At 41.3% G+C, this 25,923-nt stretch overlaps 1 protein-coding gene across 1 annotated transcript in view; it reads left to right on the top strand.

Moving 5' to 3' along the window:
* The first annotated feature begins 6,828 nt into the window (after window positions 1-6,828).
* The window catches only part of LOC145415640 (uncharacterized), a 111,798-nt gene continuing 92,703 nt past the window's right edge, over window positions 6,829-25,923 (top strand). Inside the window, exon 1 of the mRNA XM_080284861.1 lies at window positions 6,829-6,919. Coding sequence (XP_080140987.1) covers window positions 6,902-6,919 — 18 coding nt within the window. The 5' untranslated portion in view covers window positions 6,829-6,901. The remainder of the gene's footprint in view (window positions 6,920-25,923) is intronic.

Raw genomic sequence — 25,923 nt, 5'->3', positions numbered from 1 at the left:
CGTGCACGGTTAAAAATTGCTTTTCGGAAATTTTATGTAAGAGTGTCAGAAAAAGAATGAGATGGATGAAGAGGAGTAGGTGGGACGAACTGATATGGCGGTGGGTGGTGAAGGTGGGTTTTGTATATTAGCCGGTGTGCTGGTCATGGATAAAATTTAGATCAAAGCATTTTTCAAGAAAAAAAAAAAAACAGGAAGTAAGCACGTGCCAATTCCATGTGCCACGCGTCTTAAGACGCGGGTAACGTAAAAGTTATTGTAATGGAGGATCACTGTACTATTTATACTGATGTTAGAGCCACAAGTGATAACCATTGTCCCAGTTTTGTATTCAGGTTGCAGCGATATCAACAATCAGTCACTTCGATCACCTCTGAAGCAATACTTTGTGAGGAACAGTGATAAGTGCTACCTCAGCGTTAATATCTTCTTTCCCAGCGGGCTCCTATGAGCTGAGTAAAATCCTTTGGCAAACAGCAATACCAAGAATATAATGAAGAAGAGTCATTATCATGAAGGAGTTAAAAGAATGTTAGTATCCTATCACTGCAGGTGGTCTTTTTTAAGCAGAGAAAAGTCGTCAGACGGTAATGGTGCTAAGGAGGTAATAAAAATTACTTCTAATTTCTTCCCCTCGAAGACTCTCTTAAGCTGAATAATATCGTTAGGTGTTAACTAGAAAAAAAAAATACAGAGTACGTGTTCGTTATACAGAGATTAATGTGTGTGAGGTCCACAGTGTGTATCTGGTGTACTGGCTTCCTCTACCACGTGCTCAGATGACGGCTTGGCATTAACGTACTCAACCTTTATGAAACTTCAGGCTCCGAGAAAGGACTCAAGGTACCAACTCACCAGGCCAATACGAGGAAAACAGTGACACAGAACAGAATGGAACGTCGGAATAAATGAGAAGGATATGGGTACACTGATGGGGAGTCTCAGTTTCAGAAAGCGTACATGATGAGGGGCGAAATAATCTTTATTGTCAAACGTTACGACATCTACTCATGTCATCTTCCGTGGCCTAAATAAAATTATGGCATACTAATCTGCAGTCAAAATATGTCATGTATAACATTTATATTTAGTAATCTAACATAGTGAAATATACACTAAAATTGGTTTATATATTCATATATATACATGCATTCATGTATATCTATACCTATATCTATATCTATATCTATCTATCTATCTATACAGTATATATATATATATATATATATATATATATATATATATATATATATATATATATATATATATATATATTATGCATGTATATATGTACTATGCCTTGTGAAACTGAGTAAGATTATAACTCTTCGTGAGAGGCCAGATATATTAGACCAGAGGGTGCTTACCTTTTTTCTTAGATTTGGAATGAATGAACAATAATGATACAACTTAAAGATACACTAAACAGATCAGTCAAATACGTTTCAAAAAGCAACACTACAATCCTATCTTATTTTGTGATATGCTGTGTGGCGATGCCTCATCTTTTAAGCCATGTACAGTATATACAGCAAGAAAATTTATAAACGCTTAATGAGTGTGTTTATTGTGAAGCTAAAGCAGTATTGGACCGACATGGAGCTTCTTCATTTTCTCATTTGAAATTCGTGGCACTGTGGCACAGTATATGTATTACAATGATTATCTGGCTAAGAGCTGAAGAAAGCAGGAAGCTAGGAAAAAAAAAAAGAAAGAATAGATGAAGGATATACATACTGACAAGATTACTGAAAAGATGTGAACTACGGAAGCGTGGTAACGCAGTCAAACAAACATACGAGTACATACTGTACGCAGAGATAAAGAAGGGGATACATAGAGATAGAAGGATGTGGATACATGAATAAACTGGATAGATAAATAGACAAATAAAGTAGGGCGTTGAGGCAAAAGAACAAACGTACAGGACAGGAAGATTCGGACAGGTGGTTAGGTACACACACACACAAAGCCAGAACCTTGTCCTGTGTAGGGCAAGGACGTTCCATTACCCACCCCATCCACATCACCCACACTCACTATCATCATACCTACACTTTCATTTTTCTGCTATCCCTTCTTCCTTATTCTGATGCCTCATTACTTTCCTCTCATCATATTCCTCTTCGTTTCTCCATTCTCCTTCAACTGCTCATTCTCTCTGTTGTTTTTCTTCCCATATTTCTTTTATTTCATCTTTCATCTTCTCTCCATCCCATCTCCTCTCCTTCTATCCCTCCCCTATTCTTGTATCCACTCATCTTCTATCATTTTGACGTCGTTTTCCTCTCCTCTTATTTTATCCCTCCTCTGTGTCTGTCTCTGTCTGTCTGTCTGTCTGTCTCTCTCTCTCTCTCTCTCTCTCTCTCTCTCTCTCTCTCTCTCTCTCATATCTAAGGGCGATCAATAAAACTGAAAATCAACAAAACTCTTGGGCAAAACAGAATGTTAAAGGAAGTGAAGAATGAAATAACAAAACCTTTAGTTCAAAGTCTCAACATAACCACATGACTGGAAAGTAGAAAATTTTTATCCAGTTATAAAGAAGCGTTTAACATTTCTTTCCAGAAATTACCTTCCAATTAGCTATGCATCCATTATCAGAGATAAAACACTTAACATTTTGAACAAGACAATCTCAACAAGGACGAAATGTGCGGATAATGGAATAAACGATCATATCTTACCAATCACCTGGACTTTTTCAATGATGTTAGTGATGCATGCGATGAAACTAAATTCATGGATATAATATATCTTTATTTCTGTTGGGATTTCAGGTATTCTTCATATATACGTAGGGCCTGAAAAGGAAAATTACAACCAGGGTAGGAAATGATATTTATGTTCCACGAAAGTTTTTTTTTTTTTTTTTTTTTTTTTTAAGAAGGGACATAAACAAATATAAATGTATATGTGGTACTTCATATTATACTGCAAAGTAGGTCTTGTATTGTTTTGATAGTACATTGGATCAGCAGTTGGAAAATTTCGTAGACAGTCATCACTTTTGGCAGTACCGAACGAAAGGACTACCGCCAATTTCAAACAGTTGTGGCTATGCGCCTAGGTATGTGTTTGTGAAGTGCAGTGTTGGCTGGAGGAAGAGGATGTTGCTGAGATACTCTGTGTAGTCTGGCCGAATGTTCTTTTTTTTTTTTTTTGTTTCTTTGGGAATGGGGTGATGAAACATGAATATTTCAAGTTGGAATGGATCTTGAGCTGAAGCAATGTAATGTGTACTTCTCATATTCATATGATCATTGATTGAAAGTTTTTTTTTTTTTTTTTTTGATGTAGGTGATCTACATTTGTGATCTTAGTCGAGCCTGTTAACATTATTTATTTTTATTATAGCTTATCTATGTTTGAGCAAGTTGAAGTTGGTACTCAGCTTGAGCTAACGTAATTCACAGTTCTTCAAATGAACAGTTTATAAAAGTTTTCAGGGATTCTTTCTGTTGTCGAAGGTAGTGCCCGTGAGTGTTTTGAAGGCATCGAATTTAAGAGATACCTTTACAGTAATGTTATTAGTGTGCCGAGAAAACGTCATTGTGTGTGTGTGTGTGTGTGTGTGTGTGTGTGTGTGTGTGTGTGTGCGTGTGTGTGTGTGTACAAAGTAAGTCCTAGACTTGTTGTGTGTCTTTTCAGTGGAAGTGGGTGGTTAAAGAGGGAGACATGTGAGTTCGAGATTTTTTGTTGCCTGCATGAAGAGTGTGTTGGTTGATTTGGCTGGTGCGTCACTCATTCTGTTTTATCTTGTCAGTGTTCTAGTGAATACTGTATAGGTAACCTACAGCTGGAGCTACGATGCTTCTTGTTGAGTTTTGGCGTGTTGTGAAGCTATTGCCAAATCGGCTGCATAGAACAGTACTGTTACTGATTTGGGAGGGGTTGGCATGTGATGGAGGAAGAGGTTAGAAAATGAGATTAAAGAACCGAGCCCTATGGGACACAGTAAGGTAGTACTGCAAGTTTAGAAATTTGGTTTTCGTAGAGTACTTAGACTTGTCTGCCTGAGAAGCAGAGTGTGCTTCTAGTGGTAAGCTTCTAACCTCTAAGCTGAGACAAACTGTCATACGAACGAAAGGATTAATGCGGTAAAGTCATCCGTCCTGAAGAGCGAAACGTCTGATCTAACGCAGCTCGCAAACACCTTTGCGTGAAAAATTTAGTCCGTTTTTATTAATGTTAATCATTTATCGGTAGAAATATACATGGCTCGAATTACCTCGGCTACACTCAAGCAGGTTAAATTCAAGTCATTTTGGACAAGGAAGTATATTTCTTCAAACCCAAATATATCTAATTTATAATTATTACCTATTATTACATAACTGAACTCCCTCGAGCTGTCTTGCCTTGACTGGAATTAGGTCGAATAAAATCGTCTTAGCCTCTACTAGCTACTTGTAGATTTTCTAAATGATACATCAGCTCAAAGTACGATATGCAAAAATATAAATAAATAAATAAAATCGAGCTAAAGTTTTTCCTTACCCCCTGAGTAACAGACAAAGATGATTTTACCAAATAATATTAGGACTTGCCCGACAAAGACAACCTTTAGCATATTCAGTCTGATGGTGTGAGCCATGGTTTATTCCTGTAATCAACAGGCGATTTTACTTCTCTTAAAACAGTCTGTTATAAGTGGAGGGCTTAGTTGCAGCCTTCACAAACCCCCTCACAAAATTATTTCCCTTTAGCTGAAGAAAATAGTCTGGTGATGGTCTGATGAAAATGAAAACTAAGTCTCCGTACTGAAGGGTTCACCCGCTGACTCAGTTCCGTAGCCACATCATCCTCAGGAAGGGGTGGCGGAAGGGGCAGGGAGAGGGTAGAGGGAGGGGAGGGGTGGGAAGGAGGAGTATAAGTGGGTATGGGGATAGAGGCGGGAAGGGGGATATGTGGAATTTGCAAGTGAGAAGCATTTTGTGTATAGAGCCAGTACCTCAGTAGGAAGAGGGAGGGAAGGAGGGGGGTGAGATTACCTTAAAAATGAAAAAAGACAAAGAAAAAAAAAAAAAGAGAAGAAAAAGTCTAGCATCAAGCAGCACAAGAAAAAATACTATCACAAACAGCGATCATAAAAAAAAAAAAAAAAAAATTATTGCCTGTTTTATGGTATGTAACTATAAAAAATAATGATAGGTAGATAGATAGCTTGACAGACAGATAGTTAGGGACAGACAGACAGAAAGACAGATAGCTGTATCAACAAATAGATCGGTAGGTAGACATAAAAAGACAGGGAATGAGTAAGGGTGAGAATGAGAGTGCGACAGTGAAGTGCAGAGAAATGAGAGACTGCAAGAGGAAAGTATGAGCCAGGAAAGTGGATGGAGGAAATGAGAGAGAGAGAGAGAGAGAGAGAGAGAGAGAGAGAGAGAGAGAGAGAGAGAGAGCAAATAAAAATGTACCTGCAACCACTGAAAGAAAAGTGATAATAATATGTAGTGGCAAAGACTGGCAAAAAATAAATACAATTATTCATTCATTCATTCATTGCCAGACGTTATGCATCAATAAAATGAGTATATTATCACCACCAGTACTACCCATCATCGTCATCATCATCATCATCATCATCATCATCATCATCATCATCTTCCCAACACCTTTCCCCAAATCAGAGATGGGATGAGGTAAGATACAGAAATAGCGATAAAAGAAAGCATGAAGTAAGAGATCATCAAATATCGTGTCCAGCGAAATGGTTATGTTACAGTGAATTTGTGTAACAAGTAAATTAATGAAATGCCTAGTCAGTTCTGGAAATGAATGTAGATTGGGATGGATTAAGTTAAGCTAGGTTAGTTTAGATTAGGTTCGGATAATCTAGGTGAAGCTTAGGTTATGTTAATATAGGTCAGTCAAGTTAGGCTACATTAGGTTAATTTAGATGATCGCTTAACATTATTTAGCGTTCATTTAAATTAACATAACCTAACCTAACTAACCTAGCTTAACCTAACCTAAGCTTAACCTATCCCGGCCTAACCTAACCGCAGCCTAAATTAACATAGCCAAAATTAATCCATACCAATTCACACTCATTGCACGAATTGACTGAGGATTTCATGAAAGCACTGGTTACACAAAATCACTGTAACAGTTACACAGTCGAGCACATCACCCAAGCCATCCAAAAATTATAAAGAAAGGAAAAAATAGAGAAACTAGAAAAAAGTGTTATTTTGTCTCTTTCCCCACCTGCCTCACTTCCTTCCCCCCCCCTCCCTCCTACCTACTTCTCTATTTCCATCCTACCTTCCTAACTTACAAAATAAGAAAAAAAGAGAGAAAGGGAGAAGAAGGGCAAGGAAATTATGGGAATCGCTGTTCTCTTCCTTTTCCTGCTAACTTGTTCTTCCAATAGTTTCTCCACCATCCCTATCTCAGGCCTGACCATGAACTTGCAAAAAAAAAAAAAAAAAAAAAAAAAGTACATGATATTCAGAGTCACCATCTCCAGTCTTTCTCTCTCACCCTCTCCCTTTCTATTCTCTCCGTCCTAATTTTCCAGAGCGCTCTTTCCGTATCCCAGCCCAAATCCATTATATATATATATATATATATATATATATATATATATATATATATATATATATATATATATATATATATATATATATATATATATATGAAATTCAATGTCCCTATCTCTCCCATCTCTTCTTTGTTACTTCCAAACCTCCGTCCCTACCTCTTTACCTCGTCACTCCTCCTCTCCCTATCCCGACCTCCTACCATTCCTGTCATTCGACCCGACCCACAGGTATATAAGAGGGAGCGAGGGCAACGTGACACAGTGTGTGCCTGGCACGGGAAGGGGACGCACGTGTGGTGGTTGGCTTCCTGCAGGCACTTTTGTGGTGACACATACATACGGACAGACATGAGATACACCGTAGTGGTGAGTTAGAATCTGTTGCAGTTTTTTGTAACTGATCATAAGAAAAAAAATAATTTTACAATATTCAGTTCCCATCTTTTCCCCTTCCAACCTTCCGACTCGAAATGAAATGGCGTTTTATTTTCATTTTATTTATGTTTTATTAACATGGCAACGATTTTTAAAGAATTTAAACTTTGCTGTCTCCATATGATTTTATTTAACTTATGACATTTTTTTCCCTCAACCGGAAGGTGTTAGACGCAGACTTTATTGACCACTGCACTAGTGGAGGTAACCCCTAAGATCAATAAAATGCCCTGGGGGGTAGCAGGAAGGGACAAATACTATAAGACGTCACCGTGGGAAAAGTGTTAATAGTCTTCCCGTCTACCTCTGAGCAACTCAGTGCTCTGCATTCTGTCATTCTTGCATCGTAGCATTACACCGTTGGCCATGTTATCGCTCCGTGTTCTTCCCTCAACAATTCTCTCCCCTCTTTTCCCCTGCCCACGTCGCGGCTCCAGATGAAATGAACATTTGCTCCTTCAGCCCGGTGACTTATTTACTTTTACTCAACTGAAAAAAAAAAAAGAAAGTTGTGTAGCAGTGAATGAGGTAATTAAGGCTGTGTGTAACCCCATTGCTTGAAGAGTCTCTCATAACATCAATACAAGTATCAAGAACCAAATGAAAACTTCGTCATCGGGCTAAAGGGGCTAAAAGTTTAGTCTGGATATTAATGTCTTTCCCAACTGCTCTTTTAATGCAACCCCTCCACTTCCTTAAAAAACAGAATCAACGGGTCTTAAGGACTGCTCTGAGGTGAAGTGATCAAGTTACTGGATGTTATTTAGTGTCTTGTTTCAGTGCCGTTTAAATGGATGAAATTAAAACCAACAAGAGGATCATTTATACTGTAAATAATCGAGGAGACTTCGTACAACCTATATGTCAGCGATTTATTGTGCATATTAAACCTTCAGGCACGGATTTAGGGGGAGCGTACGGGCGTATGCCCCCCTATTTTCGGCAGACCAATGATTCTTTACAGTAAGAGAACACTGTTTCCAAAATTCAGTAAGTGCAATGGATATCTTATTGCACATATACTTGCCTGTATTATTGTTTCCCTATGATTATACCTATAAATGAACATTATTTTTTTTTAATCTCTTAAGTGCATAAAGGGGTAATTTTGCTAAGAATCCCCCCCCCCTTCCCCCTTCTTTTTTCAAAGCACTGGATCCGACCCTGTTCGTATCCTCTTGTACCCAACTATGGCAAACTGTATCGGTGCTTAGGTATGCAGACAGCATAAGGAAGTGGTGTGTAATATGGAGAATAAGTTACTAAAATAAAAGTTGATAAGATACTCGTAGACCAAGTAGAATGCTACCTATAAACAGAAAATTACAATAAATGATGGAGTCCCAACGGGGTTGACATTGTTAAATCCCTCTCAGAAAGCTCGATTTGAGCATGTGGGGTATAATTCTGATGTAATGTTCAGCGTGGGATTAGAAACTGACAGGGTGCGGGGGAGAGAGAGGGGGGAAGAGGGGAAAGGGTGAGGTGAAAGAGGGTAAAAATGAAGAAGAGGAGAGAGAGAGAGAGAGAATGGGGTGGAGAGAAAGGGTGAGGGATGAGAGAAGAGGAGAGTGGGAGAAGAAAGGGTGAGATAAAGGGAGGGAGAGGGGGGGATAAAGTGGGGAAAGTGATGGGGACAAAGGACAAGAGGACTGATAGAGAAGAGGAGAATAGATAGGGAGAGTGACTGAGAAAAGGGTGTGAGGGGGAGAGTGAGAGAGATAATGAGATGAAAATGATAAGGGAGAGTGAGGCAGATTGGACAATGGGGAAAGTGTGATGGTGAAGAGTGAAAGAAAAGAGGGGGAAATGAAGGAGAGTGAAAGGGAGAGTGTGGGAGAAGGGAAAGCGTAGAAGGTGAGGGATTGATGAGGAAGGGTCAGGGAGAAGAGAAGTTGGAGAGCAAGAGACGAGAGAGTGGGAGGGTGAAAAAAAAGAGAGAGCGTTAAGGTGGAGTGAGGAAGAACAGGAGAGAGAGGATGAGAAGGAGGTAGATGAGGAGGGTAAGCGATAGAGGAAACTGAGGACGTGTACAAAGAAGTATGATGTGGATAGTACAAAGGAGTACAAAGAAGTGCAAACAGCAACAGACCTGTTGGTACTGTCGTGGCTGCTTCGAATAGAGAAGGGTATAACTAACAAGGCAATTTTATCATCTAAAGACAAGAATAAAAAAGCAGGAAGAGAGAAAAATGTGGAGTGAGAGGAGAAATGAAGAAGAGTGTGGAAGAACAGGAAGAGGAGGAGAGCTGAGAGGGAAAGAGGAGAAGGTGAGAGGCTCAAAGGGGAGAGAATAAGGTAGGAAGGGATAAATCAAGGAGAGGATAAGAGAGGATGAGAGGGAATATGAGGTGGAGAGAATGGAAGTGAAGGAAAAAGTGAGTGAGAAAGGGAGAGTGTGAAAGAAGTGGAGGGATGAGAACGACAGGAGAGAGTGAGTGAGAAGAGGAAGGAGGAGGAGGGGAAGGGGAAAGAGGGTCCCTAGAGAAAGTGGAATACGAGGGAAAGAGAGGGAGACGGGAGAGTGACGGACAAAATGAAGAATGGAAAAAAAAATAAGAGGAAGTCATTGGTGAAGGAGAGGAAGAGTGAGATATATGGGGTAAGTGAAAGAAGACAAAGGCGGGGGAGAATGAAGCGAGAGAAGGTGTGAAGGAGAGACTGAGGAAGGTGGAGAACAAGGAATGGTAAAGAAAAATGTGAGAGAAGAAGAGGAGAGTTGTGAGGGAGAAGGAGTGAGGAAGAAATGAGGAGAGAGAGAGAGAGAGAGAGAGAGAGAGAGAGAGAGAGAGAGAGAGAGAGAGAAATGGATCTCTAGGGAGGAGTGAGAGTGAGAGAAAAGGGGAACAAGGGTCTGGAGAGAGTATGAAGTGAGTGGAGACTGGAGAGCTTAGGGAAGGGCTGACGAGTGTAAGAGAGAGGGGGAGGGGGGAAGTGGGGAGGGATACAGAAAATTGAAATAAATGGAGAGAGAGAGAGAGAGAGAGAGAGAGAGAGAGAGAGAGAGAGAGGAACGGTGGAGAGGAAAACAGAAAAGTGGGATGATAATTATGTGGAGAGAGGAGAGGGTAAGTGAGAACGAGGGTGAGTAGAGGTGGGGAGTAACAGATAGCAACTGGAAATACGCAGAAAGTGAGAAGAGGGGAGGGGCAAGAGGGGAAAGAGTGGAATGGAGGAACTGGAAAATGCTGAGTAAAATAATGAATGAAACGATTTGGTAGAGCTAGATGATGGGGCAAGAAAAGGAAGAACTGAGTGGAAAAAAAAAAAAAAAAAGAATAGCAGTAGAAAAAATTAAAGTGAAGCAAAAGAGAAAGAAGAGAGCATGGGAAACAGAAAAATGGAAAATAACAGAAGGGGACTAAATTAACGAAATAGAAGAAACGGAGAAAGGACAGGGTGAAATGTAAATATGATAATGGCGAGGGAAGAAGAAAAAGAAAGATGATACAGTAGTGCGGAAAAGAAGCAGAGGAAGAGAAGACAAATAAAACAAAGGAAAGAAAAAAAAGGGAATTGCCCCAGGAAGAGCAGGATGCATTTCGTAAAAATGATGATGGGATGCAGTGGTGGGTAAAAAAAAAGTGAAGGGAGAGGAGAGAGAGAAGATGAAAGAGAAAGAAAGTACGACTGAGGGAAAGGCAAATGAATTCAACAAACGAAGAAAGTAAACTGTGAAAAAATGAGAAATGTAATTAAGAAAAGAATGAATGCGGTGAAAGATGTATGGATGCATATGAAAATAAAGAATCAAACAGCAGGGCAGTGTGGATGAACGCAATGAGGGAAGAAGTGAAGGAAGAAAGGACAGTAAAATAGATTAAGGAATAACAAAAGTAAAAATGAGAGAAGGAATAAAGGAACAAAGGACAGAATCGCACTGAGGAAAGAAAAACATGAAAGAATGAGAAAAAGAAGAAGAGAAAACGAAAAAAAACAAAAATGACCGTGAAGGGAGGGACTAAATGAATGCAGAATATAGGAAAGATCAAAGGAACGAAACGAAAGGAAAGAGAGAAAATAATGAATGGGCTAAAGGAAAGTACAAATGAATAACCTGGTGAAGAAGGGTGGATGAGGGAGTGATGGAAGGAGGCCAAGAAAGAAGGGATGCAGAGTGCTGTAAAGGAGTTAGTGAAGAAGGAAAAAAAGAAAATAGAAAAGGAAGGACGAAAAAGAATGGGTGAGGAGCGAAAAGAGAAGAGATGAAAAGAAGAGAAGGAAAAAGAAAAGACAGAAGGAAGTGGTAGAAGGAGACTGAAGAAAAAAGGAGCTAAATGAAGTAAAGAAAGGAGGGAAAGAAGAATGAAAGAAGGAGGAAGAGAAGCGATTGGTTATTGAGTCAGTGAAGGAAGGAAGGAGTGGAAAAAAGATAAAAGGAAGAAAGGAGCCAAAGAAAGGAATTAATTACATGAGGAATGCAATGATTTGTCAAGAAACTATCGAGTAGGTCAGTGTATAGTGAATGGAATAAGGAATGCAGTGGGTGGTGGAAGCGTTAATAATGGGCGAGATGAGAAAGGTAAGAAGAGAGTGATAAGAAAGAAGGAAGGATGAAGGGAAGATTAGAAAGCAAAAATTGTTGAAAAAGGTAGTGAGGAAATGAATGATAAAATGAAAGTGTGGAAGGGATACAGCAGTTGGTGAATGAGTTGGGGAAGGAATAAAAGTAAGGTAATAAAGGAGAATGGGAAAAAAAAAAAAAGTTGGAATACAGCGTTTGTTGAATAAGTTCGTGAATGAAAAAAAAAAAAAAAAAAAAAGACAATAAAGCATGAAATGTGGCAGTTGGTGAATGAGGCAGTGGAGGGAGAAAGAAAGAACGAAAAAAAGAAGAGGAAGGAGGGAAGGAAAAGAGAAAGGTTAAGAAAAACTAATGAAGAGACGGACGAGTATGAAGAAATGGAAGTGACAGAACCAAGGAATGCAGAGATGAACGAAAACTTAGCAGAAAGAGCGAAATAATGTCTGAATGAATAAGAGTTGCGGTGACTGCGTTCATGAAAGAAGCCAACTTGGCGACGTGTGACCCAATTTTGGTGTTGCTTAAATGGTCATACAAGAAAACTGCTTTACTTTTTTCATACTCTATTTCCTTCATCTGCTCTTCTTATTCCTTTTTCTTCTTCTCTATGTTTCTAATATATAATAACAGAATACTTCTTCGTTCAAAAGAGTCGGTTACGCAGATATTTATTCTTCTTCCCCCTTTATTTTCTTCTTCTTCTTCTTCTTCTTCTTCTGCTCCTCCTCCTCCTCCTCCGCCTCCTCCCGTCTTCTTTTTTTCCCTTTTTTCTTCTATCGTCCTTTTTCTTCTTCCCCTTCTTTTATATTCATTCACACCTCCTCTCCTAATCCTCACATTAATCCAGGCCACACCACTGTCTGGGTGCGAGTGTGGTTGGGAGTAGATGTAGCAGGACTTTATTGGTCCTGGATGACTGTGAGGGGCCTGAATGTATCTTGAGTAGCCTAACCTGATCACTCCACTAATTCACTTATAAGTAAACCACGCAGAACAGTCGTCCGTTCTGACTATTGCTTTGGCAGTCATGCTTGCTTGCGTTGATGCCAGCTGACAATATTACATCGGCTGATGGTTTTGCCAGACCAACACTGGCAATTAATTGACGAACACCTTCACCACGATTACTTAGCTTATTTGTGCTTGCGTCAGACGATTTTTCAAACCTTAAGAGAAACTTTATCGAATGGGGGGGGGGGCGAAATGCAGCCGTTATTAGCCATCTCATGGCCAGGGAGCTCTCCGAAGACGAAGAAAATTCCAAATTAATCTTTTTAATATGTAATTCTTTCTCATTTTCTTTCTTATTGTGCGTTTCTCTCATTGTCTTTAGCCCTCATGCCCTTATCCAAAATAATTTTCTTCTTTTATGTGTACATTATATATATATATATATATATATATATATATATATATATATATATATATATATATATATATATATATAAAATCTATCTATCTAATCTATCTATCTATCTATCTAGCTGTATCTATATCAACCTATCTATCTATCTATCTAGCTGTATCTATATCAACTTATCTATATATATATCTATCTATATCTATATCTATTTATCTATCTATCTACATAAGCCGACTCCGTTCCTTCTTTACCCCTGCACAATTGTTGACCCTATACAGGGGTTTTATCCGCCCCTGTGTGGAGTACAACTGTCATGTGTGGAGAGGCTCCCCACATGCAGCTCTTCTCAAAAGGGTGGAGTCAAAGGCTTTTCATCTAATTAACTCTCCTCCTCTTACTGGCTCCCTTCAACCTCTGTCTCTTCACCGCACTGTTGCATCTTTATTTCGTTTCTATCTCTACTTCAATGGTCACTGCTCCTCTGAACTGTCTGCATGCATTCCTCCACCTCTACTACGGGCGCGTAGCACCCGTCTAGCAGCAAACTCTCATCCCTTTTCTGTCCAACTCTCTAATGCAAGAGTTAACCATTACTCTCAGTCCTTCATTTATGCAATAGGTCAGCCCTGGAACTGTCTCTCTCTGTCTGTATTTCCTGCTAGCTATGATCTCCAGTCTTTCAAACGCAGTGTGTCCAGGCATCTCGAAATGATCGGATCTTGAATTTGGCTCTCTCTTGTATTTTGCTTTTCTCTTGGAAGGAACAGTTATTGGGGGCTCGTGGCCCTTGGTTCCTTCTTCCTAGCATAAATAAAAATGATTGTGTGTGTGTGTGTGTGTGTGTGTGTGTGTGTGTGTGTGTGTGTGTTGTTAGCAGAACGAGAGAAAAGAAAACAGTTTGATCAGTCTGACCATGTACCACCTACTGAAGTAGACTTAGGCCTTTAAAATCTGTCTTGGAAAAGAACGGTAGCCTCAATTGCAGTCATTGGAACCGTGTATTTAGTTGACATAAAATCTACTGACAACCATGCACGAGAGGCTAGGTAGGCATCTATACCGGAGAGAAAGGAGTAAGGATACTGAGAGACAGTCATAACACTACAGTTAAGACTGTGCTACTTAAATTCTTGGGACATATAGATTATCTCTGACTGGTAGAAACTGGCCACAAGTGACTCCAGATGGGTTCGCTGCCAGGTCCTGATTCAAAGCCTGACTCACTGCTATTGGTCAGTCCTCTTCTGCCGTGGCAGGACAGAGACATCATAAGACATCACCATCACGAAACTCTGCCAAAAAGTCGTGCCTCGTATCTTATCAGCGAAAATGACATTTCATGCGTCTCACTGAGAATATGACAAATGGGACCACTAACGTGCTGTGACGGTTCACTCAGTACTGACGCAGGACAGGCTGTGGCAGCAGTTACTGTTGTGGGTGAGGGAAGGTTTATCCGTGGGGGTGGCACTGGTTAAGCTGCAAAACTGGGCTTCCTCCATTCAGACATAGTTCCTAACTCTGATGACTGGACTCGTGAGGTTGGAGTCAGAGGGAGGGATGCTGCAATTTTTACTGGCAGTATGGCAGCTCTTTATGTCCTGTAAGGTGCACATACCACCTCTTCTGACCTCGTACATAGAATTAAGCGGGTAGAGTGGGAGCTCGAGGTAGACAATATGAGGGTCCAGTCTGCCTGGGCATCCTAGTCACTAACACGACAGACAAAAGAAGCCATTTTGAAAGACTGTTATTACTATGGCCTCTTACACGAATTAGGACAAGAAAGAACGCAAACTGATGTCATCCAGACAGGAAAGAATTCAGATTCGAGTGAAGGAGCATGGCACCATAAGATATGTGCTCTGTTATGGTACGGTGACACTGACGACCTCAGACACCTACAGAAAATATGGACGAATAGATGGGTGGCGCGTGTATATGCAAGGATACGACTACTGTAAGTTATCACCTTGGCAACATAGCTGCCAGGTGGATGAACAGGCTAGGCAAGTGTTTCTCAGACTTCTTCACTTCATTCTCCACTTTGGGGAATCTTTCCATCCTCGTGCCCCCTTTCAGTTTTCTCTCAAGCTCCTCACGATAATGATGCAAAAGACTGTTTTGCCCTCTTCATTTATTTTGATGCATACAACTGTCAATCAGAATACATATTTGTTGCATATCAGTGAGATGGATGACATTGTTTGCATTCATTCGGTCGACTAATTCGAGGTTGAGTCATTGATACATCTCATTTTTGGGTCCACATTCAACCGGTTTTGGCTTTTACTGTGTATGTGTCGAAGGGTGGAGAAACCAGATCCACATAAATATGCTGTGGAAAATGGCAAGAGTGCGATTTCCCAGACGCACTTTGATTTACTACTTGCACTAGCCAGCGATAGCCCTCCTAGAATCCTGCCGTGGCTCCTCTGGGGGCCATGGTTCCCAGTTTGAAAGCCAGGGGATTAGGTAATATTACGTATGGAACAAACCCAACAATCTTTCCCTTCAACAGTATAATCTGAAGTGTGAACCGTTGAGAAATTTAGAAATATATAATTAGCGTCATTGGAACCACAGGCGAAGCATAATTTTTTTAGAAAACGACTTTGTTTAAAAATTCTTGAAAATGCATAAGGGAACGGTAAGCCCAAAACAACAGTAGTTAGATGATTGGACTGTGTAAATATTTCGCAGTAAAATAGTTTGTATGCTTCTTACTTTCACTGTGAAATATACACAATGTAGTTTGTGTACGAAAAAAAATATCATGTTGATGTAAAACTATAATTCTGATTTAAGAGTATCACAGAAATTGTACCTGCTTGATTAGACACATGTTTATAGTGATTTTTGTAACGCTGTTCCTCAGTAGATGAGTTGTGGATTGCCCAGTAAACTACAGTAGTTCTAAGCAGGCAAATGCAGTCATACCTCTCTCTCTTTCTCTCTCTCTCTCTCTCTCTCTCTCTCTCTCTGATTTAATATCTTTCCCTTATCTCTCTTCTTTATCCTCTCCTCCATCATTCATCCGGTAGTAAACATTTACCCCTCCTGCTCGTTATTTTATTAGTTTTCATTATTGTTCTTCTTGTCTGTATCTTTGGTATTTTTGGTGGCCAGTCTGTTTGTCTGTCTCTGTCTGTGTGTGTCTGTGTGTGTGTCTGTCTGTCTGTCTGTGTCTGCGTCTGCGTCTGTCTCTGTCTCTGTTTCTGTCTGTCTGTCTGTCTGTCTGTCTGTCTCTCTCTCTCTCTCTCTCTCTCTCTCTCTCTCTCTCTCTCTCTCTCTCTCTCTCTCTCTCTCTCTCTCTCTCTCTCTCTCTCTCTCTCTCTCTCTCTCTCTCTCTCTCTCCACATTCATTTAATATCTTTCCCTTATCTCTCATCTTTATCCTCTCCTCCATCATTCATCTGGAAGTAATCATTTACTCCTTCTGCTTCTTATTTTATTAGTTTTCATTATTGTTCTTTCTTCTTCTCTATATCTTTGGTCATTCTTGTGGCCACTCTGCGTGTGTGTGTGTGTGTGTGTGTGTGTGTGTGTGTGTGTGTGTGTGTGTGTGTCTCTCTCTCTCTCTCTCTCTCTCTCTCTCTCTCTCTCTCTCTCTCTCATTCTTAAACTCCAGTACTTCTTCAATGTGTATAATGAGCGAGTAATCTTCATACTGATATTACCGTCCGGCAATCTTGGAAAATTAGTAAAGTTTGTCTAGTGTGTAGCCCACAAAGCCGTACAAAGGAGTACTAGTGAAAGCAAGCAGCGACAGACCTACTCGTCCTTTTGAAGCTGTTTGTTACTGGATAGGTTATAACAAGCCTAACTCTGCTGTGGGTTGAAGGTAAGGATAGGAATGCATTAAGGCTCCTCCCCTCACGAAACCCATAAGCTGAAACCTGCAGGAAATAGTGAGGACTACCATGTAGCATAGAAATGATGTCATGGAAATTTCATAGGAAATATTGTAAGGAAAACTCAATCCATATTTATTCAATCTGCAAGGGACACACATCTAGTCAATAAAAAAAATATATCAAAGTTGTTCTGCGGTTACCGGTACTAGCTCCATGTCTTGAACTCTATGATGTAATTAAAAAACGTACTACTCAGAAGTGAACATGCTTAGCAGGGAAACAGATAATACTTATCCAAGTACTGTATCACAGTTTATTCCAGTAGGAGACAACGTATTCCATAACTCGACTGAAGAGGAAGTGTTCAGTTTCATGCGTGTAGAATGCTTGCCGACTATTTAAAGTCCACTACTTCTATATTCGACCGATCTACTGTGAGGTACGTCTCAACAACCATGTTATTATGCGCTTACAGGATTTCATTGACCTTATTTAAATCCCCTCATAGTCTGCCTTTAGTTAAGGTAAACAGGTTTTGGTCTTCTAACCGTTCCTCATAGGGTTTATGTCTTAATCTTCGTGTAATTTTTGTCACCTTTTGCTGTACGCTTTCGAGTTTCTTCAGATGTTTTTTGTAGGAAGGTGAACAGAATTGGACACAATATTCTAAGTGTGGCAGTAGCAAGGAATTATACAAGGTAAGGACAATATTTTCCAGTACACTGAGGTGGTTTGGACATGTGGAGAGAATGGAGAATGAAAGACTGACTAAGATGGTGTATGTAGGTGAGGTGGAGGGAGGGAGAGGGAGGGGTAGACCGAGGATGAGGTGGAGGGATGGAGTTGAGAGGTATATGAGAGAGGGGGGGGTGAGTTGGGGGGAGGGTAGTCAAATGGTGGGTGACAGAGTGGCTTGGAGGCGTTTTGTCTGCGGCCACCCTTTGCGGGATTAGGGCGTCGGGCTATAGATAGATAGATAGATAGACATTATTAGTGCGCTTTCTCCATGAATTCAATAATTATATTAGTTTTTTAAACTGCCTTTGTACACTGCGTGCTGCATTTCAAGTAATTTGTTATTACAGCCTAAGACTTTTCTATGGTATACAAAATCTACATATCTATCTATTGCCCGACGCCTTAATCCCATACAGGGTTGCCACAAACAAATCGCTTCCACGTCGCCCTGTCCCCCACCATTTCACTGCCCTGCTCCCAATTCACACTCCCCTCTCTCATATACCTCTCCACTCCATTCCTCCATCTCATCCTTGGCCTCCCCCTCCCTCTCTCCCCCTCCACCTCACTCACATACACTCTCCTCGTTAGTCTCTCATTCTCCATCCTCTCCACATGGCCAAACCACCTCATGGTGTTTTTCCTAACACTTCCTATCACATCCACATCAAAATCAGGGTGAAAATTATTAACAGTTATCTGGTCCTTAAGTTCATATTAACAATGCCTAGCACTTTACATTTATTATTTAATCTGCCATGTTTAGGCAGTTCAAATTCATTTTGAACTGCCTGCCTTCGCAATGCCGTAATTTCTCTGTTATCAGTTTCGTACCACCAAGAACTTTATTTTACAAAATAAGCTTTCAATATCATTTATAAGTTTTTCATCACCTCGTAATCTATTCATCAATAAATCAACCAACCATTCAGTCAATCAGTCATCTTTCTGTCTATAATATCTGTCTATCTGTTTATTTATCTGTCTTTCTGTCTGTCTGTTTAGTTAGCTATGATTGTATATCCACGTGTACAGTATAATATGTAATACTTCATTTCTCTTTTTTCCAACCAGCTTCCTTTCCTACTTTCTTCTCTCTCTCTCTCTCTCTCTCTCTCTCTCTCTCTCTCTCTCTCTCTCTCTCTCTCTCTCTCTCTCAAGACATACTCTTACTCCCTCGTTTATTTCCGCCTCCTCCGTTTCCCTCCTATTCATTCAACATTTTTTCTACCCTCCCTTTCAGTCACATTCCTTCATCCTTTTTTTCTCTCCTATGTTCTCTGTTCCCTCTTCTTCCTCTTTTCTTTCATTCCTCTTTCATGATTTTTTTTCTTCTCACGTTCCCTTCCTTCCCTTCTCTAGCCTTCTTTTCGTTTCTCTCTGTTCTTTCCTATTCTTTTCTTTTCATTTCTTTTTCCTTGTCCTCATTTCACCTCCCTCTTCTTTCTGGCTTCTCCATTCAAAGTCTTTTCTCTCTCTTCATCTCCTGCCTCACTCCTCTTCTCTAGCTTACCCATCCTCGTTCGTCTCCATATCTTCTTTATCCTTCCTCTGTATCCTTCTTTTTTCCCCGTTTTCTCTCCTCTCCGTCCCCTTTCCCCCACTTCTCTTTTCTTTCATTTTCTCTCCCTTACACTCTCACTTCGTACTTCTTTTTTTTCTTCCTTATCCCTTAACCTCTCTCTCTCTCTCTCTCTCTCTCTCTCTCTCTCTCTCTCTCTCTCCCAGCTACCCCTTCCCACCTCTCTCAGTCATCTCTTTCCCTCTCCCTCTCCCCTTCTCAACCTCTCTTCTTATCCTCCCTTCCTATCCTCATCCCTCTTTCTCCCTTTTCTCAGTCTTCCCTGCCTCCTCCAGCTTCCCTTTCCCCCATCCTCCCACTCTCAGTTTTCTGTCCTTCTCTCCCTCTTTCCTCTTCCTCCCTCCCTCCCTTTGCCTCCCTTCCTGCACCATGAGAGGTCAGGAAGCTGGTCTTTTGGCATGCTGGGAGGGCCATTACCATCCTCCCTCCCCAACTCTCTCTCTCTCTCTCTCTCTCTCTCTCAAGCTGGTCTTTTGGCATGCTGGGAGCGCCATTATCATCCTCCCTCCCCATATCTCTCTCTCTCTCTCTCTCTCTCTCTCTCTCTCTCTCTCTCTCTCTCTCTCTCTCTCTCTCTCGTCCACCCTTCCTTCAGGCTCTCGGTTCCTTTACTCCACCCCTCTTTTGAATGTCCTCAGTCCTCATTAGAATATAAACGAGAAAACAAAAATAGGAAGTCTATTTTTCTTTGCCTTTTTAAAACTTTTCAGAACGAGGAGATCCAGATGAACCTAAGGCTGCAACAACAAAAAAAAAAATAACAATAACAACAACAATGATGTTTTTTGTTAGTGTATTCTTGCTGCTGTTTCAGTACAGCATTTCGCACAACTTAGAGAATTTTTGAACTGGGTGGGTTGCATTCAGCCTTCAGGAACTACTCCAATATAAGTGGTTCTGCTAAGCATAACAAGATCGTCTAGTGAAAGCAGGAATAACATCCGCCCCTCTCCCAGTGACGACTCAACGAGCTGCCTGGAACCACTGTCTGACTCACTTCTTCATTTCTGCAACATTCGCGGCCTTTCCTCTGACTTTCCCTATGATGAATATCACCTCTCCTCCTCTAAACCTCACCTTCTCTTCTTAACTGAGACTCAGCTGTCTGAGGCAACTGACAGCAGACCCTTTTCCTGTATCCTCCTACTTTCTCTATACTCATTTCAAAGCCAAAGATGGCTGTTGTGTATATGTACGCAACTACTTATCTTCCTCTCGTGTTCCTGAACTTGATTCTTCTGAATTCCCACCGTCACTAACTCAAGAGTTGCCACTGATCACCAGCTAATTCAATATGGAAGTCGGGCTACTCATGCAGAGACTACAGAAGTCGCATATCTTTAAAAATCTCCCCCGTGATAGTTATTCATATATCGTACATAAGCTCTCCATGATGTTATTCTTTAGTAGTTATACTAATTTCCTAGATATGTTTTAGTGTGATAAACGCAGGAAAATGTTACTCTAAAGAAGCCGTGAAAGCACACCGGGTGTGACAACATTCATCACATATTTACAAGTCTCTAGTTGCACCTTTTGTTTGAAACACATAATTTAGTTCTCTAACAGAACAATGCTTCATCTCCAAAATGGTGAAGAAAATCTGCAAAGTTTTTCATATGAAAATTGTACAATGTTTAAAGCTGAAATCATGCAGAGACGAGACTGCCGGCCGAAATCCAACGATGCCGAGGGCTCCAAAATACCGTACAAAAAGTCAGAACACAACGCTAGTGGTGTACCCTGAACAGGGTATTCCTCTAGACTTCAAGAAAAACTTCAGTCTAGGCACTGTCCATATTCTGTGCAACGGTTTTTCATGATCTATGTACAACAGGTCCAGCAGGGCAGTAGACATGAGAGTTTGTTATTGTTTATAATCGTAACGTACGATCTTCAGCCGTGTCATGCTAATATTTCTTAACAAGGAATCGCTACTTACTTCTCGGAACACTATTTATTTTTGTTTTGATGGACAAATACATGAAATAGATGTAAAATAGTGCTTATCGATATTTAAAGAAGGAAAGAATAATAACCGTCCCAAAACCGAGATGGTAGACTCAGCCCCCAGTTTTTTATTCAGTTTGACTTTATCACGGCCTCTCTACCTTGTATTAGTGAGTAAAATAATGTTGTTATAATGTCTCCCTTCCTTTTAGTGACACAGAGGGCACATAAAATGAACGGGGTTTAGTTGTCCGACTTTGATGTCAAAAATTAAATAATCTGGTGAAAAGTGGCAGTTTTTCCTTCGTTAGTGACATCGGGAATTCTCTACGCCCTGGCTTCGGCTTTCCTGTCATTCTCTGACTAAATATATCTGTGCTGTTTACTTATCCCCTAATTCTAATGACTACGATGGAACACATTCCGTTAATCTCTCCTTTCTCTGAAATCTCCATTCTGGGAGATTTCAGTGTTCACCACCACCTTTGGCTCTCCTCTCCTTTCACTGATCCACCTGGTGAACAAGCCTACATCTTTTCTATCCTTAATGACCTAGAGCAGCTTGTACAGCATCCTACCTGTATCCCTGACCACCTTGGAGAGAGCTTCAACATACTTGACCTCTTCCTTACAAACACTCCTTCAGCTTACGCTGTTAGTCTTTCCTCTCCGTTGGGCTCCTCCTGTCACAACCTTATTACCTTAACCGGTCCTGTTGCTCCAGTATGGCCCGTGGACCTTCCAAAGAAACGTCGGTTGAGGCACTTTGGAGTTGCTGATTGGGAGGACCTCAGGGAGTATTTCTTTGATTTTCCCTGGAATGATAATTGCTTCCAAGGCTGGAAGCCATCTAAGAGTGCCTTGCTTATTACGGAGGTTATTCTCTAGAGCATGGAGGCATACATTCCCTTCCGATATCCTTTGACTAAAGCAAGAAAGCCTTGGTTTAATCACGCTTGTTCTAATGCTGTCCACAACAAGGAGAGGGCCTATAAAAGGTACCAGAGCCAACCCACCCCTGAATCACAGCTTTTTATGTTTCTGCCCAGAATCCTGCTAACTCTGTCCTTTGTTCTGCTAAAAATAATTTCATCTGTACTATATGCTCTCAACTCTTCAGCTCGAATTCTTCCCGCTCTTTCTGGCACCTTGCCAAAAACCTTTCTAACAACTTTACCTCATCATCCTCCCACCTCTTTTCTACTCTGATGGCTCTGTACCTGTTTCTTCTACTGATAAAGCAGATCTCTTCACTCAGACTTTCTTCTCCAATTCCACCTTAGACGATTCCAGTGCTGATCCTCCATTACTTCCCCCCTCCTACTTCTTCGTGTCTGACATTAAAATTTCTTCAGCTGATGTATTTTCTGCCATCACTGGCCGCAATACTAACAAGGCATATAGGCCTGATGGACTCCCTCCTGTTGTTCTCTAGAGCTGTGCTTCTGCCCAGGTAAACTCTTTCGGCTTTGTCTATCAACTTGCACCTTTCCTTCTTGCTGGAAGTTTGCTCTCATTCAGCCAGTCCCAAAGAAGGGTGACCATTCCCAACCCTCTAACTATCGCCCAATTGCTTTACATCTAACCCTATCCACTCATACGCTGATGATTCCACCCTTCACCTTTCCATTTGTTACCCGCAACGTCCATTTCAGCAGTTACTTCAACAAACAAGGGATGAGGCTATGGCACACCTAATGTCTGATTTGGCTCGTATCTCTGACTGGGGTAAAAATAATCTTGCTGTTTTTAATGCATCAAAAACTCAGTTCTTTCACCTGTCAACCCGACAAAATCTTCCACAGGATTACCTACTAATGTTTAATAATATCCAGCTTAATCCTGCACCATCCTTGAACATGCTTGGGGTTTCATTCACTCAGAACTTTTCTTGGAAAGATCATATTACATCTTTTGTAAAATCTGCTTGCAAGAGATTAAGTGTGCGAAGCTGACTCCATACCTTCTTTACCCCTGCACAGTTGTTGACTTTATATACGGGTTGTATTCGCCCCTGTGTAGCTTAAAACTCTCATGTATGGGGATGTTCCCCATATACAGCTCATCTCAGTAGGGTGGAGTCAAAGGCTTTTTGTCTCATTAACTCTCCTCCTTTTACTGGCTCCCTTCAACCTCTGTCTCTTCACTGTACTGTTGCATCTTCATCTCTTTTCTATCGCTACTGCAATGGTCACTGTTCCTCTGAACTGTCTACTTGCATCCCTCTACCTACGACGGGTGCGTAGCACCCGTCTAGCAACAGACTTTCATCCCTTTTCTGTCCAGCTCTCTAATTCAAGAGTTAACCTTTACTCCCAGTCCTTCATTCATGTAACGGGTCATTTCTGGAACTGTCTCCCTCTGTCTGTATTTCCTAGTTTCTATGATCCCCATTTTTTCAAACGCAGTGTATCCAGACATCTCGAAATTATCGGATCTTGAATTTGCCCCCGCCCCTTTTTTTTTTCTTTTTGTTCTCGTAAGGAAAGATTTGCGGGCTCCTTCCCATTGGCTCCTTCTTCCTTTCATTAAAAAAAATACAAAATAGATGTCATCGGAGCGAAAGGAAGAAGAACGCTTAATTGGTACCTATCAACTGCACGCAGGCTATTTAGCCAGACAATTAAACTTCGACTGAGGTCTGATCATCCCCTAGAGGTCGATGCCTAACAATCGAATATACATTAAAGTTCAAACTTAAGTTCTGGGTAAAGAGGGATATGTGAGAATGACACTTTGTCCAAGAGTCAGACTAGCCGGAAGATCGATTTTGGGCTCTTCTAGTTGCGAGCTGGACACACAAAGGGTGCGGCCACGCTTGCCCGAAGTAAGATGAAACGAAGCACCTGGTCAGAGCCGCTACAGCAAGAGTGTGAGCATTGGACGGACCCCTGGACCTCGTTTCCTCTTGTCATTCACATGTTTGGAGTAAGCGTGGCCGCATCCTAACACATACACACCGGGTTCCCTGACTGAGGGCTAAATATTCAATGTAGGGTTCCGAACTCTGAAGTGAGATTCCATCCCCAAACGGCAGCCACAAACACAAGGGTTACACCAACACCACACTGCACATCTGACACCACCATTCGCTAGCCCAGCCACCATCACAGCAACAACAGCTTACATCACAAGCATCACAGTTACCGCTACTACCAAACCCAGGGGCGTACCTAGAGATTTGGGGGCCCGGGGGGCTAGGTTCTTTGCGGGGGCCCCCTCCTGGAGGGGGGCCCCGCAAAGAACTTAGCCCCCCAAATGCTCAAAACTTATCTAATATCTCAGCCGGGATTGTTGGGGTGATAAATATATATATTTTAAAATATTAATTAAAATGCTTATAAATTTTCAAGGCTATTGGGGCCCCCCCTCAATTGGGGGGCCCAGGGAGCAGTTTCAGACAGCCCCCCCGCCCCCCCTCAGGTACGCCACTGACCAAACCACACCTCAAATCTGTCATTGCAAATTCGCAGCTAACACAGCAACTACCATAACCAACTCCATAGCTGCTACATTAACAACTTGCTCTCGTGTTCCTGAACTCGATTCTTCTGAATTCTCTACACTCTGGCTTCGGCTTTCCTGTCATTCTCTGACTAAATATATCTGTGCTGTTTACTTATCCCCTGATTCTACTGACTATCAAAAATTCTTTGACTATCTTACTTCTACGATGGAACACATGCTATCCAATTCTCCTTTCTCTGAAATCTCCATTCTAGGAGATTTCAATGTTCACCACCACCTTTGGCTCTCCTCTCCTTTCACGGATCCACCTGGTGAACAAGCCTACATCTTTTCTATCCTTAATGACCTAGAGCAGCTCGAACAGCACCCTACCCGTATCCCTGACCGCCTTGGAGAGAGCTCCAACATACTTGACCTCTTCCTCACAACTAATCCTTCTGCTTACTCTGTTAATCTTTTCTCTCCGTTGGGCTCCTCCGATCACAACCTTATTACCTTAACCTGTCCTATCACTCCGGTACGGCCTGTGGACCCTCGAGGGAAATGTCGTCTGTAGCATTTTGGAGCCGCGGACTGGGAGGCCCTCAGGCAGTACTTCTTTGATTTTCCCTGGAATGATTATTGCTTCTGTGGCCGGGAGCCATCTGAGTGTGCCTTGCGCATTACGGAGGTTATTCTCTCGGGCATGGAAGCAAACATTCCTTTCTCATATCCTTTGACTAACGCAAGAAAGCCTTGGTTTAATCACGCTTGTTCTAATGCTGTCCGCAACAAGGAGAGGGCCTATAAAAGGTACCGGAGCCAACCCACCCCTGAATCACATCATCTTTACGTTTCTGCCCGGAATCGTGCTAAGTCAGTTTTTCGCTCTACTAAAAATAATTTCATCCATACCAAATGCTTTCAGCTCTCCAAGTTGAATTCTTCCCACTCCTCCTGGCACCTTGCCAAAAATCTTTCTAACAACTTTACCTCATCATCCTTCCCACCTCTTTTCTACTTTGATGGTTCTGTAGCTATTTCTTCTACTGATAAAGCAGATCTCTTCGCACAGACTTTCTCCTCCAATTCCACCTTAGACGATTCCGGTGCTGTTCCTCCATCACTTCCCCCCTCTGACTTCCTCATGGCTGACATTAAAATTTCTTCAGTTGATGTATTTTCTGCCATCACTGGCCTCAGTACTAACAAGGCATATGGGCCTGATGGGGTCCCTCCTGTTGTTCTCAAGAACTGTGCTTCTGTGCTTACACCCTACCTAGGCAAACTCTTTCGCCTTTGTCTGTCAACTTGTACCTTTCCTTCTTGCTGGAAGTTTGCTCTCATTCAGCCAGTCCCAAAGAAGGATGACCACTCCCAACCCTCCAACTACCGTCCAGTTGCTTTAATGTCCTGTATTTCAAAAGTTTTCGAATCAATTCTCAATAGAAAAATTTTAAGGCATCTTTCCTA

The sequence above is a fragment of the Coenobita brevimanus genome, chromosome 103 (assembly GCF_032717465.1).
Source record: "Coenobita brevimanus isolate Jiangsu-jjx chromosome 103, ASM3271746v2, whole genome shotgun sequence".
In the NCBI taxonomy this organism is placed as follows: Eukaryota; Metazoa; Arthropoda; class Malacostraca; order Decapoda; family Coenobitidae; genus Coenobita; species Coenobita brevimanus.
The sequence above is the reverse complement of the archived record's forward strand: the minus strand, read 5'-3'. Positions and strand labels throughout refer to the sequence as shown.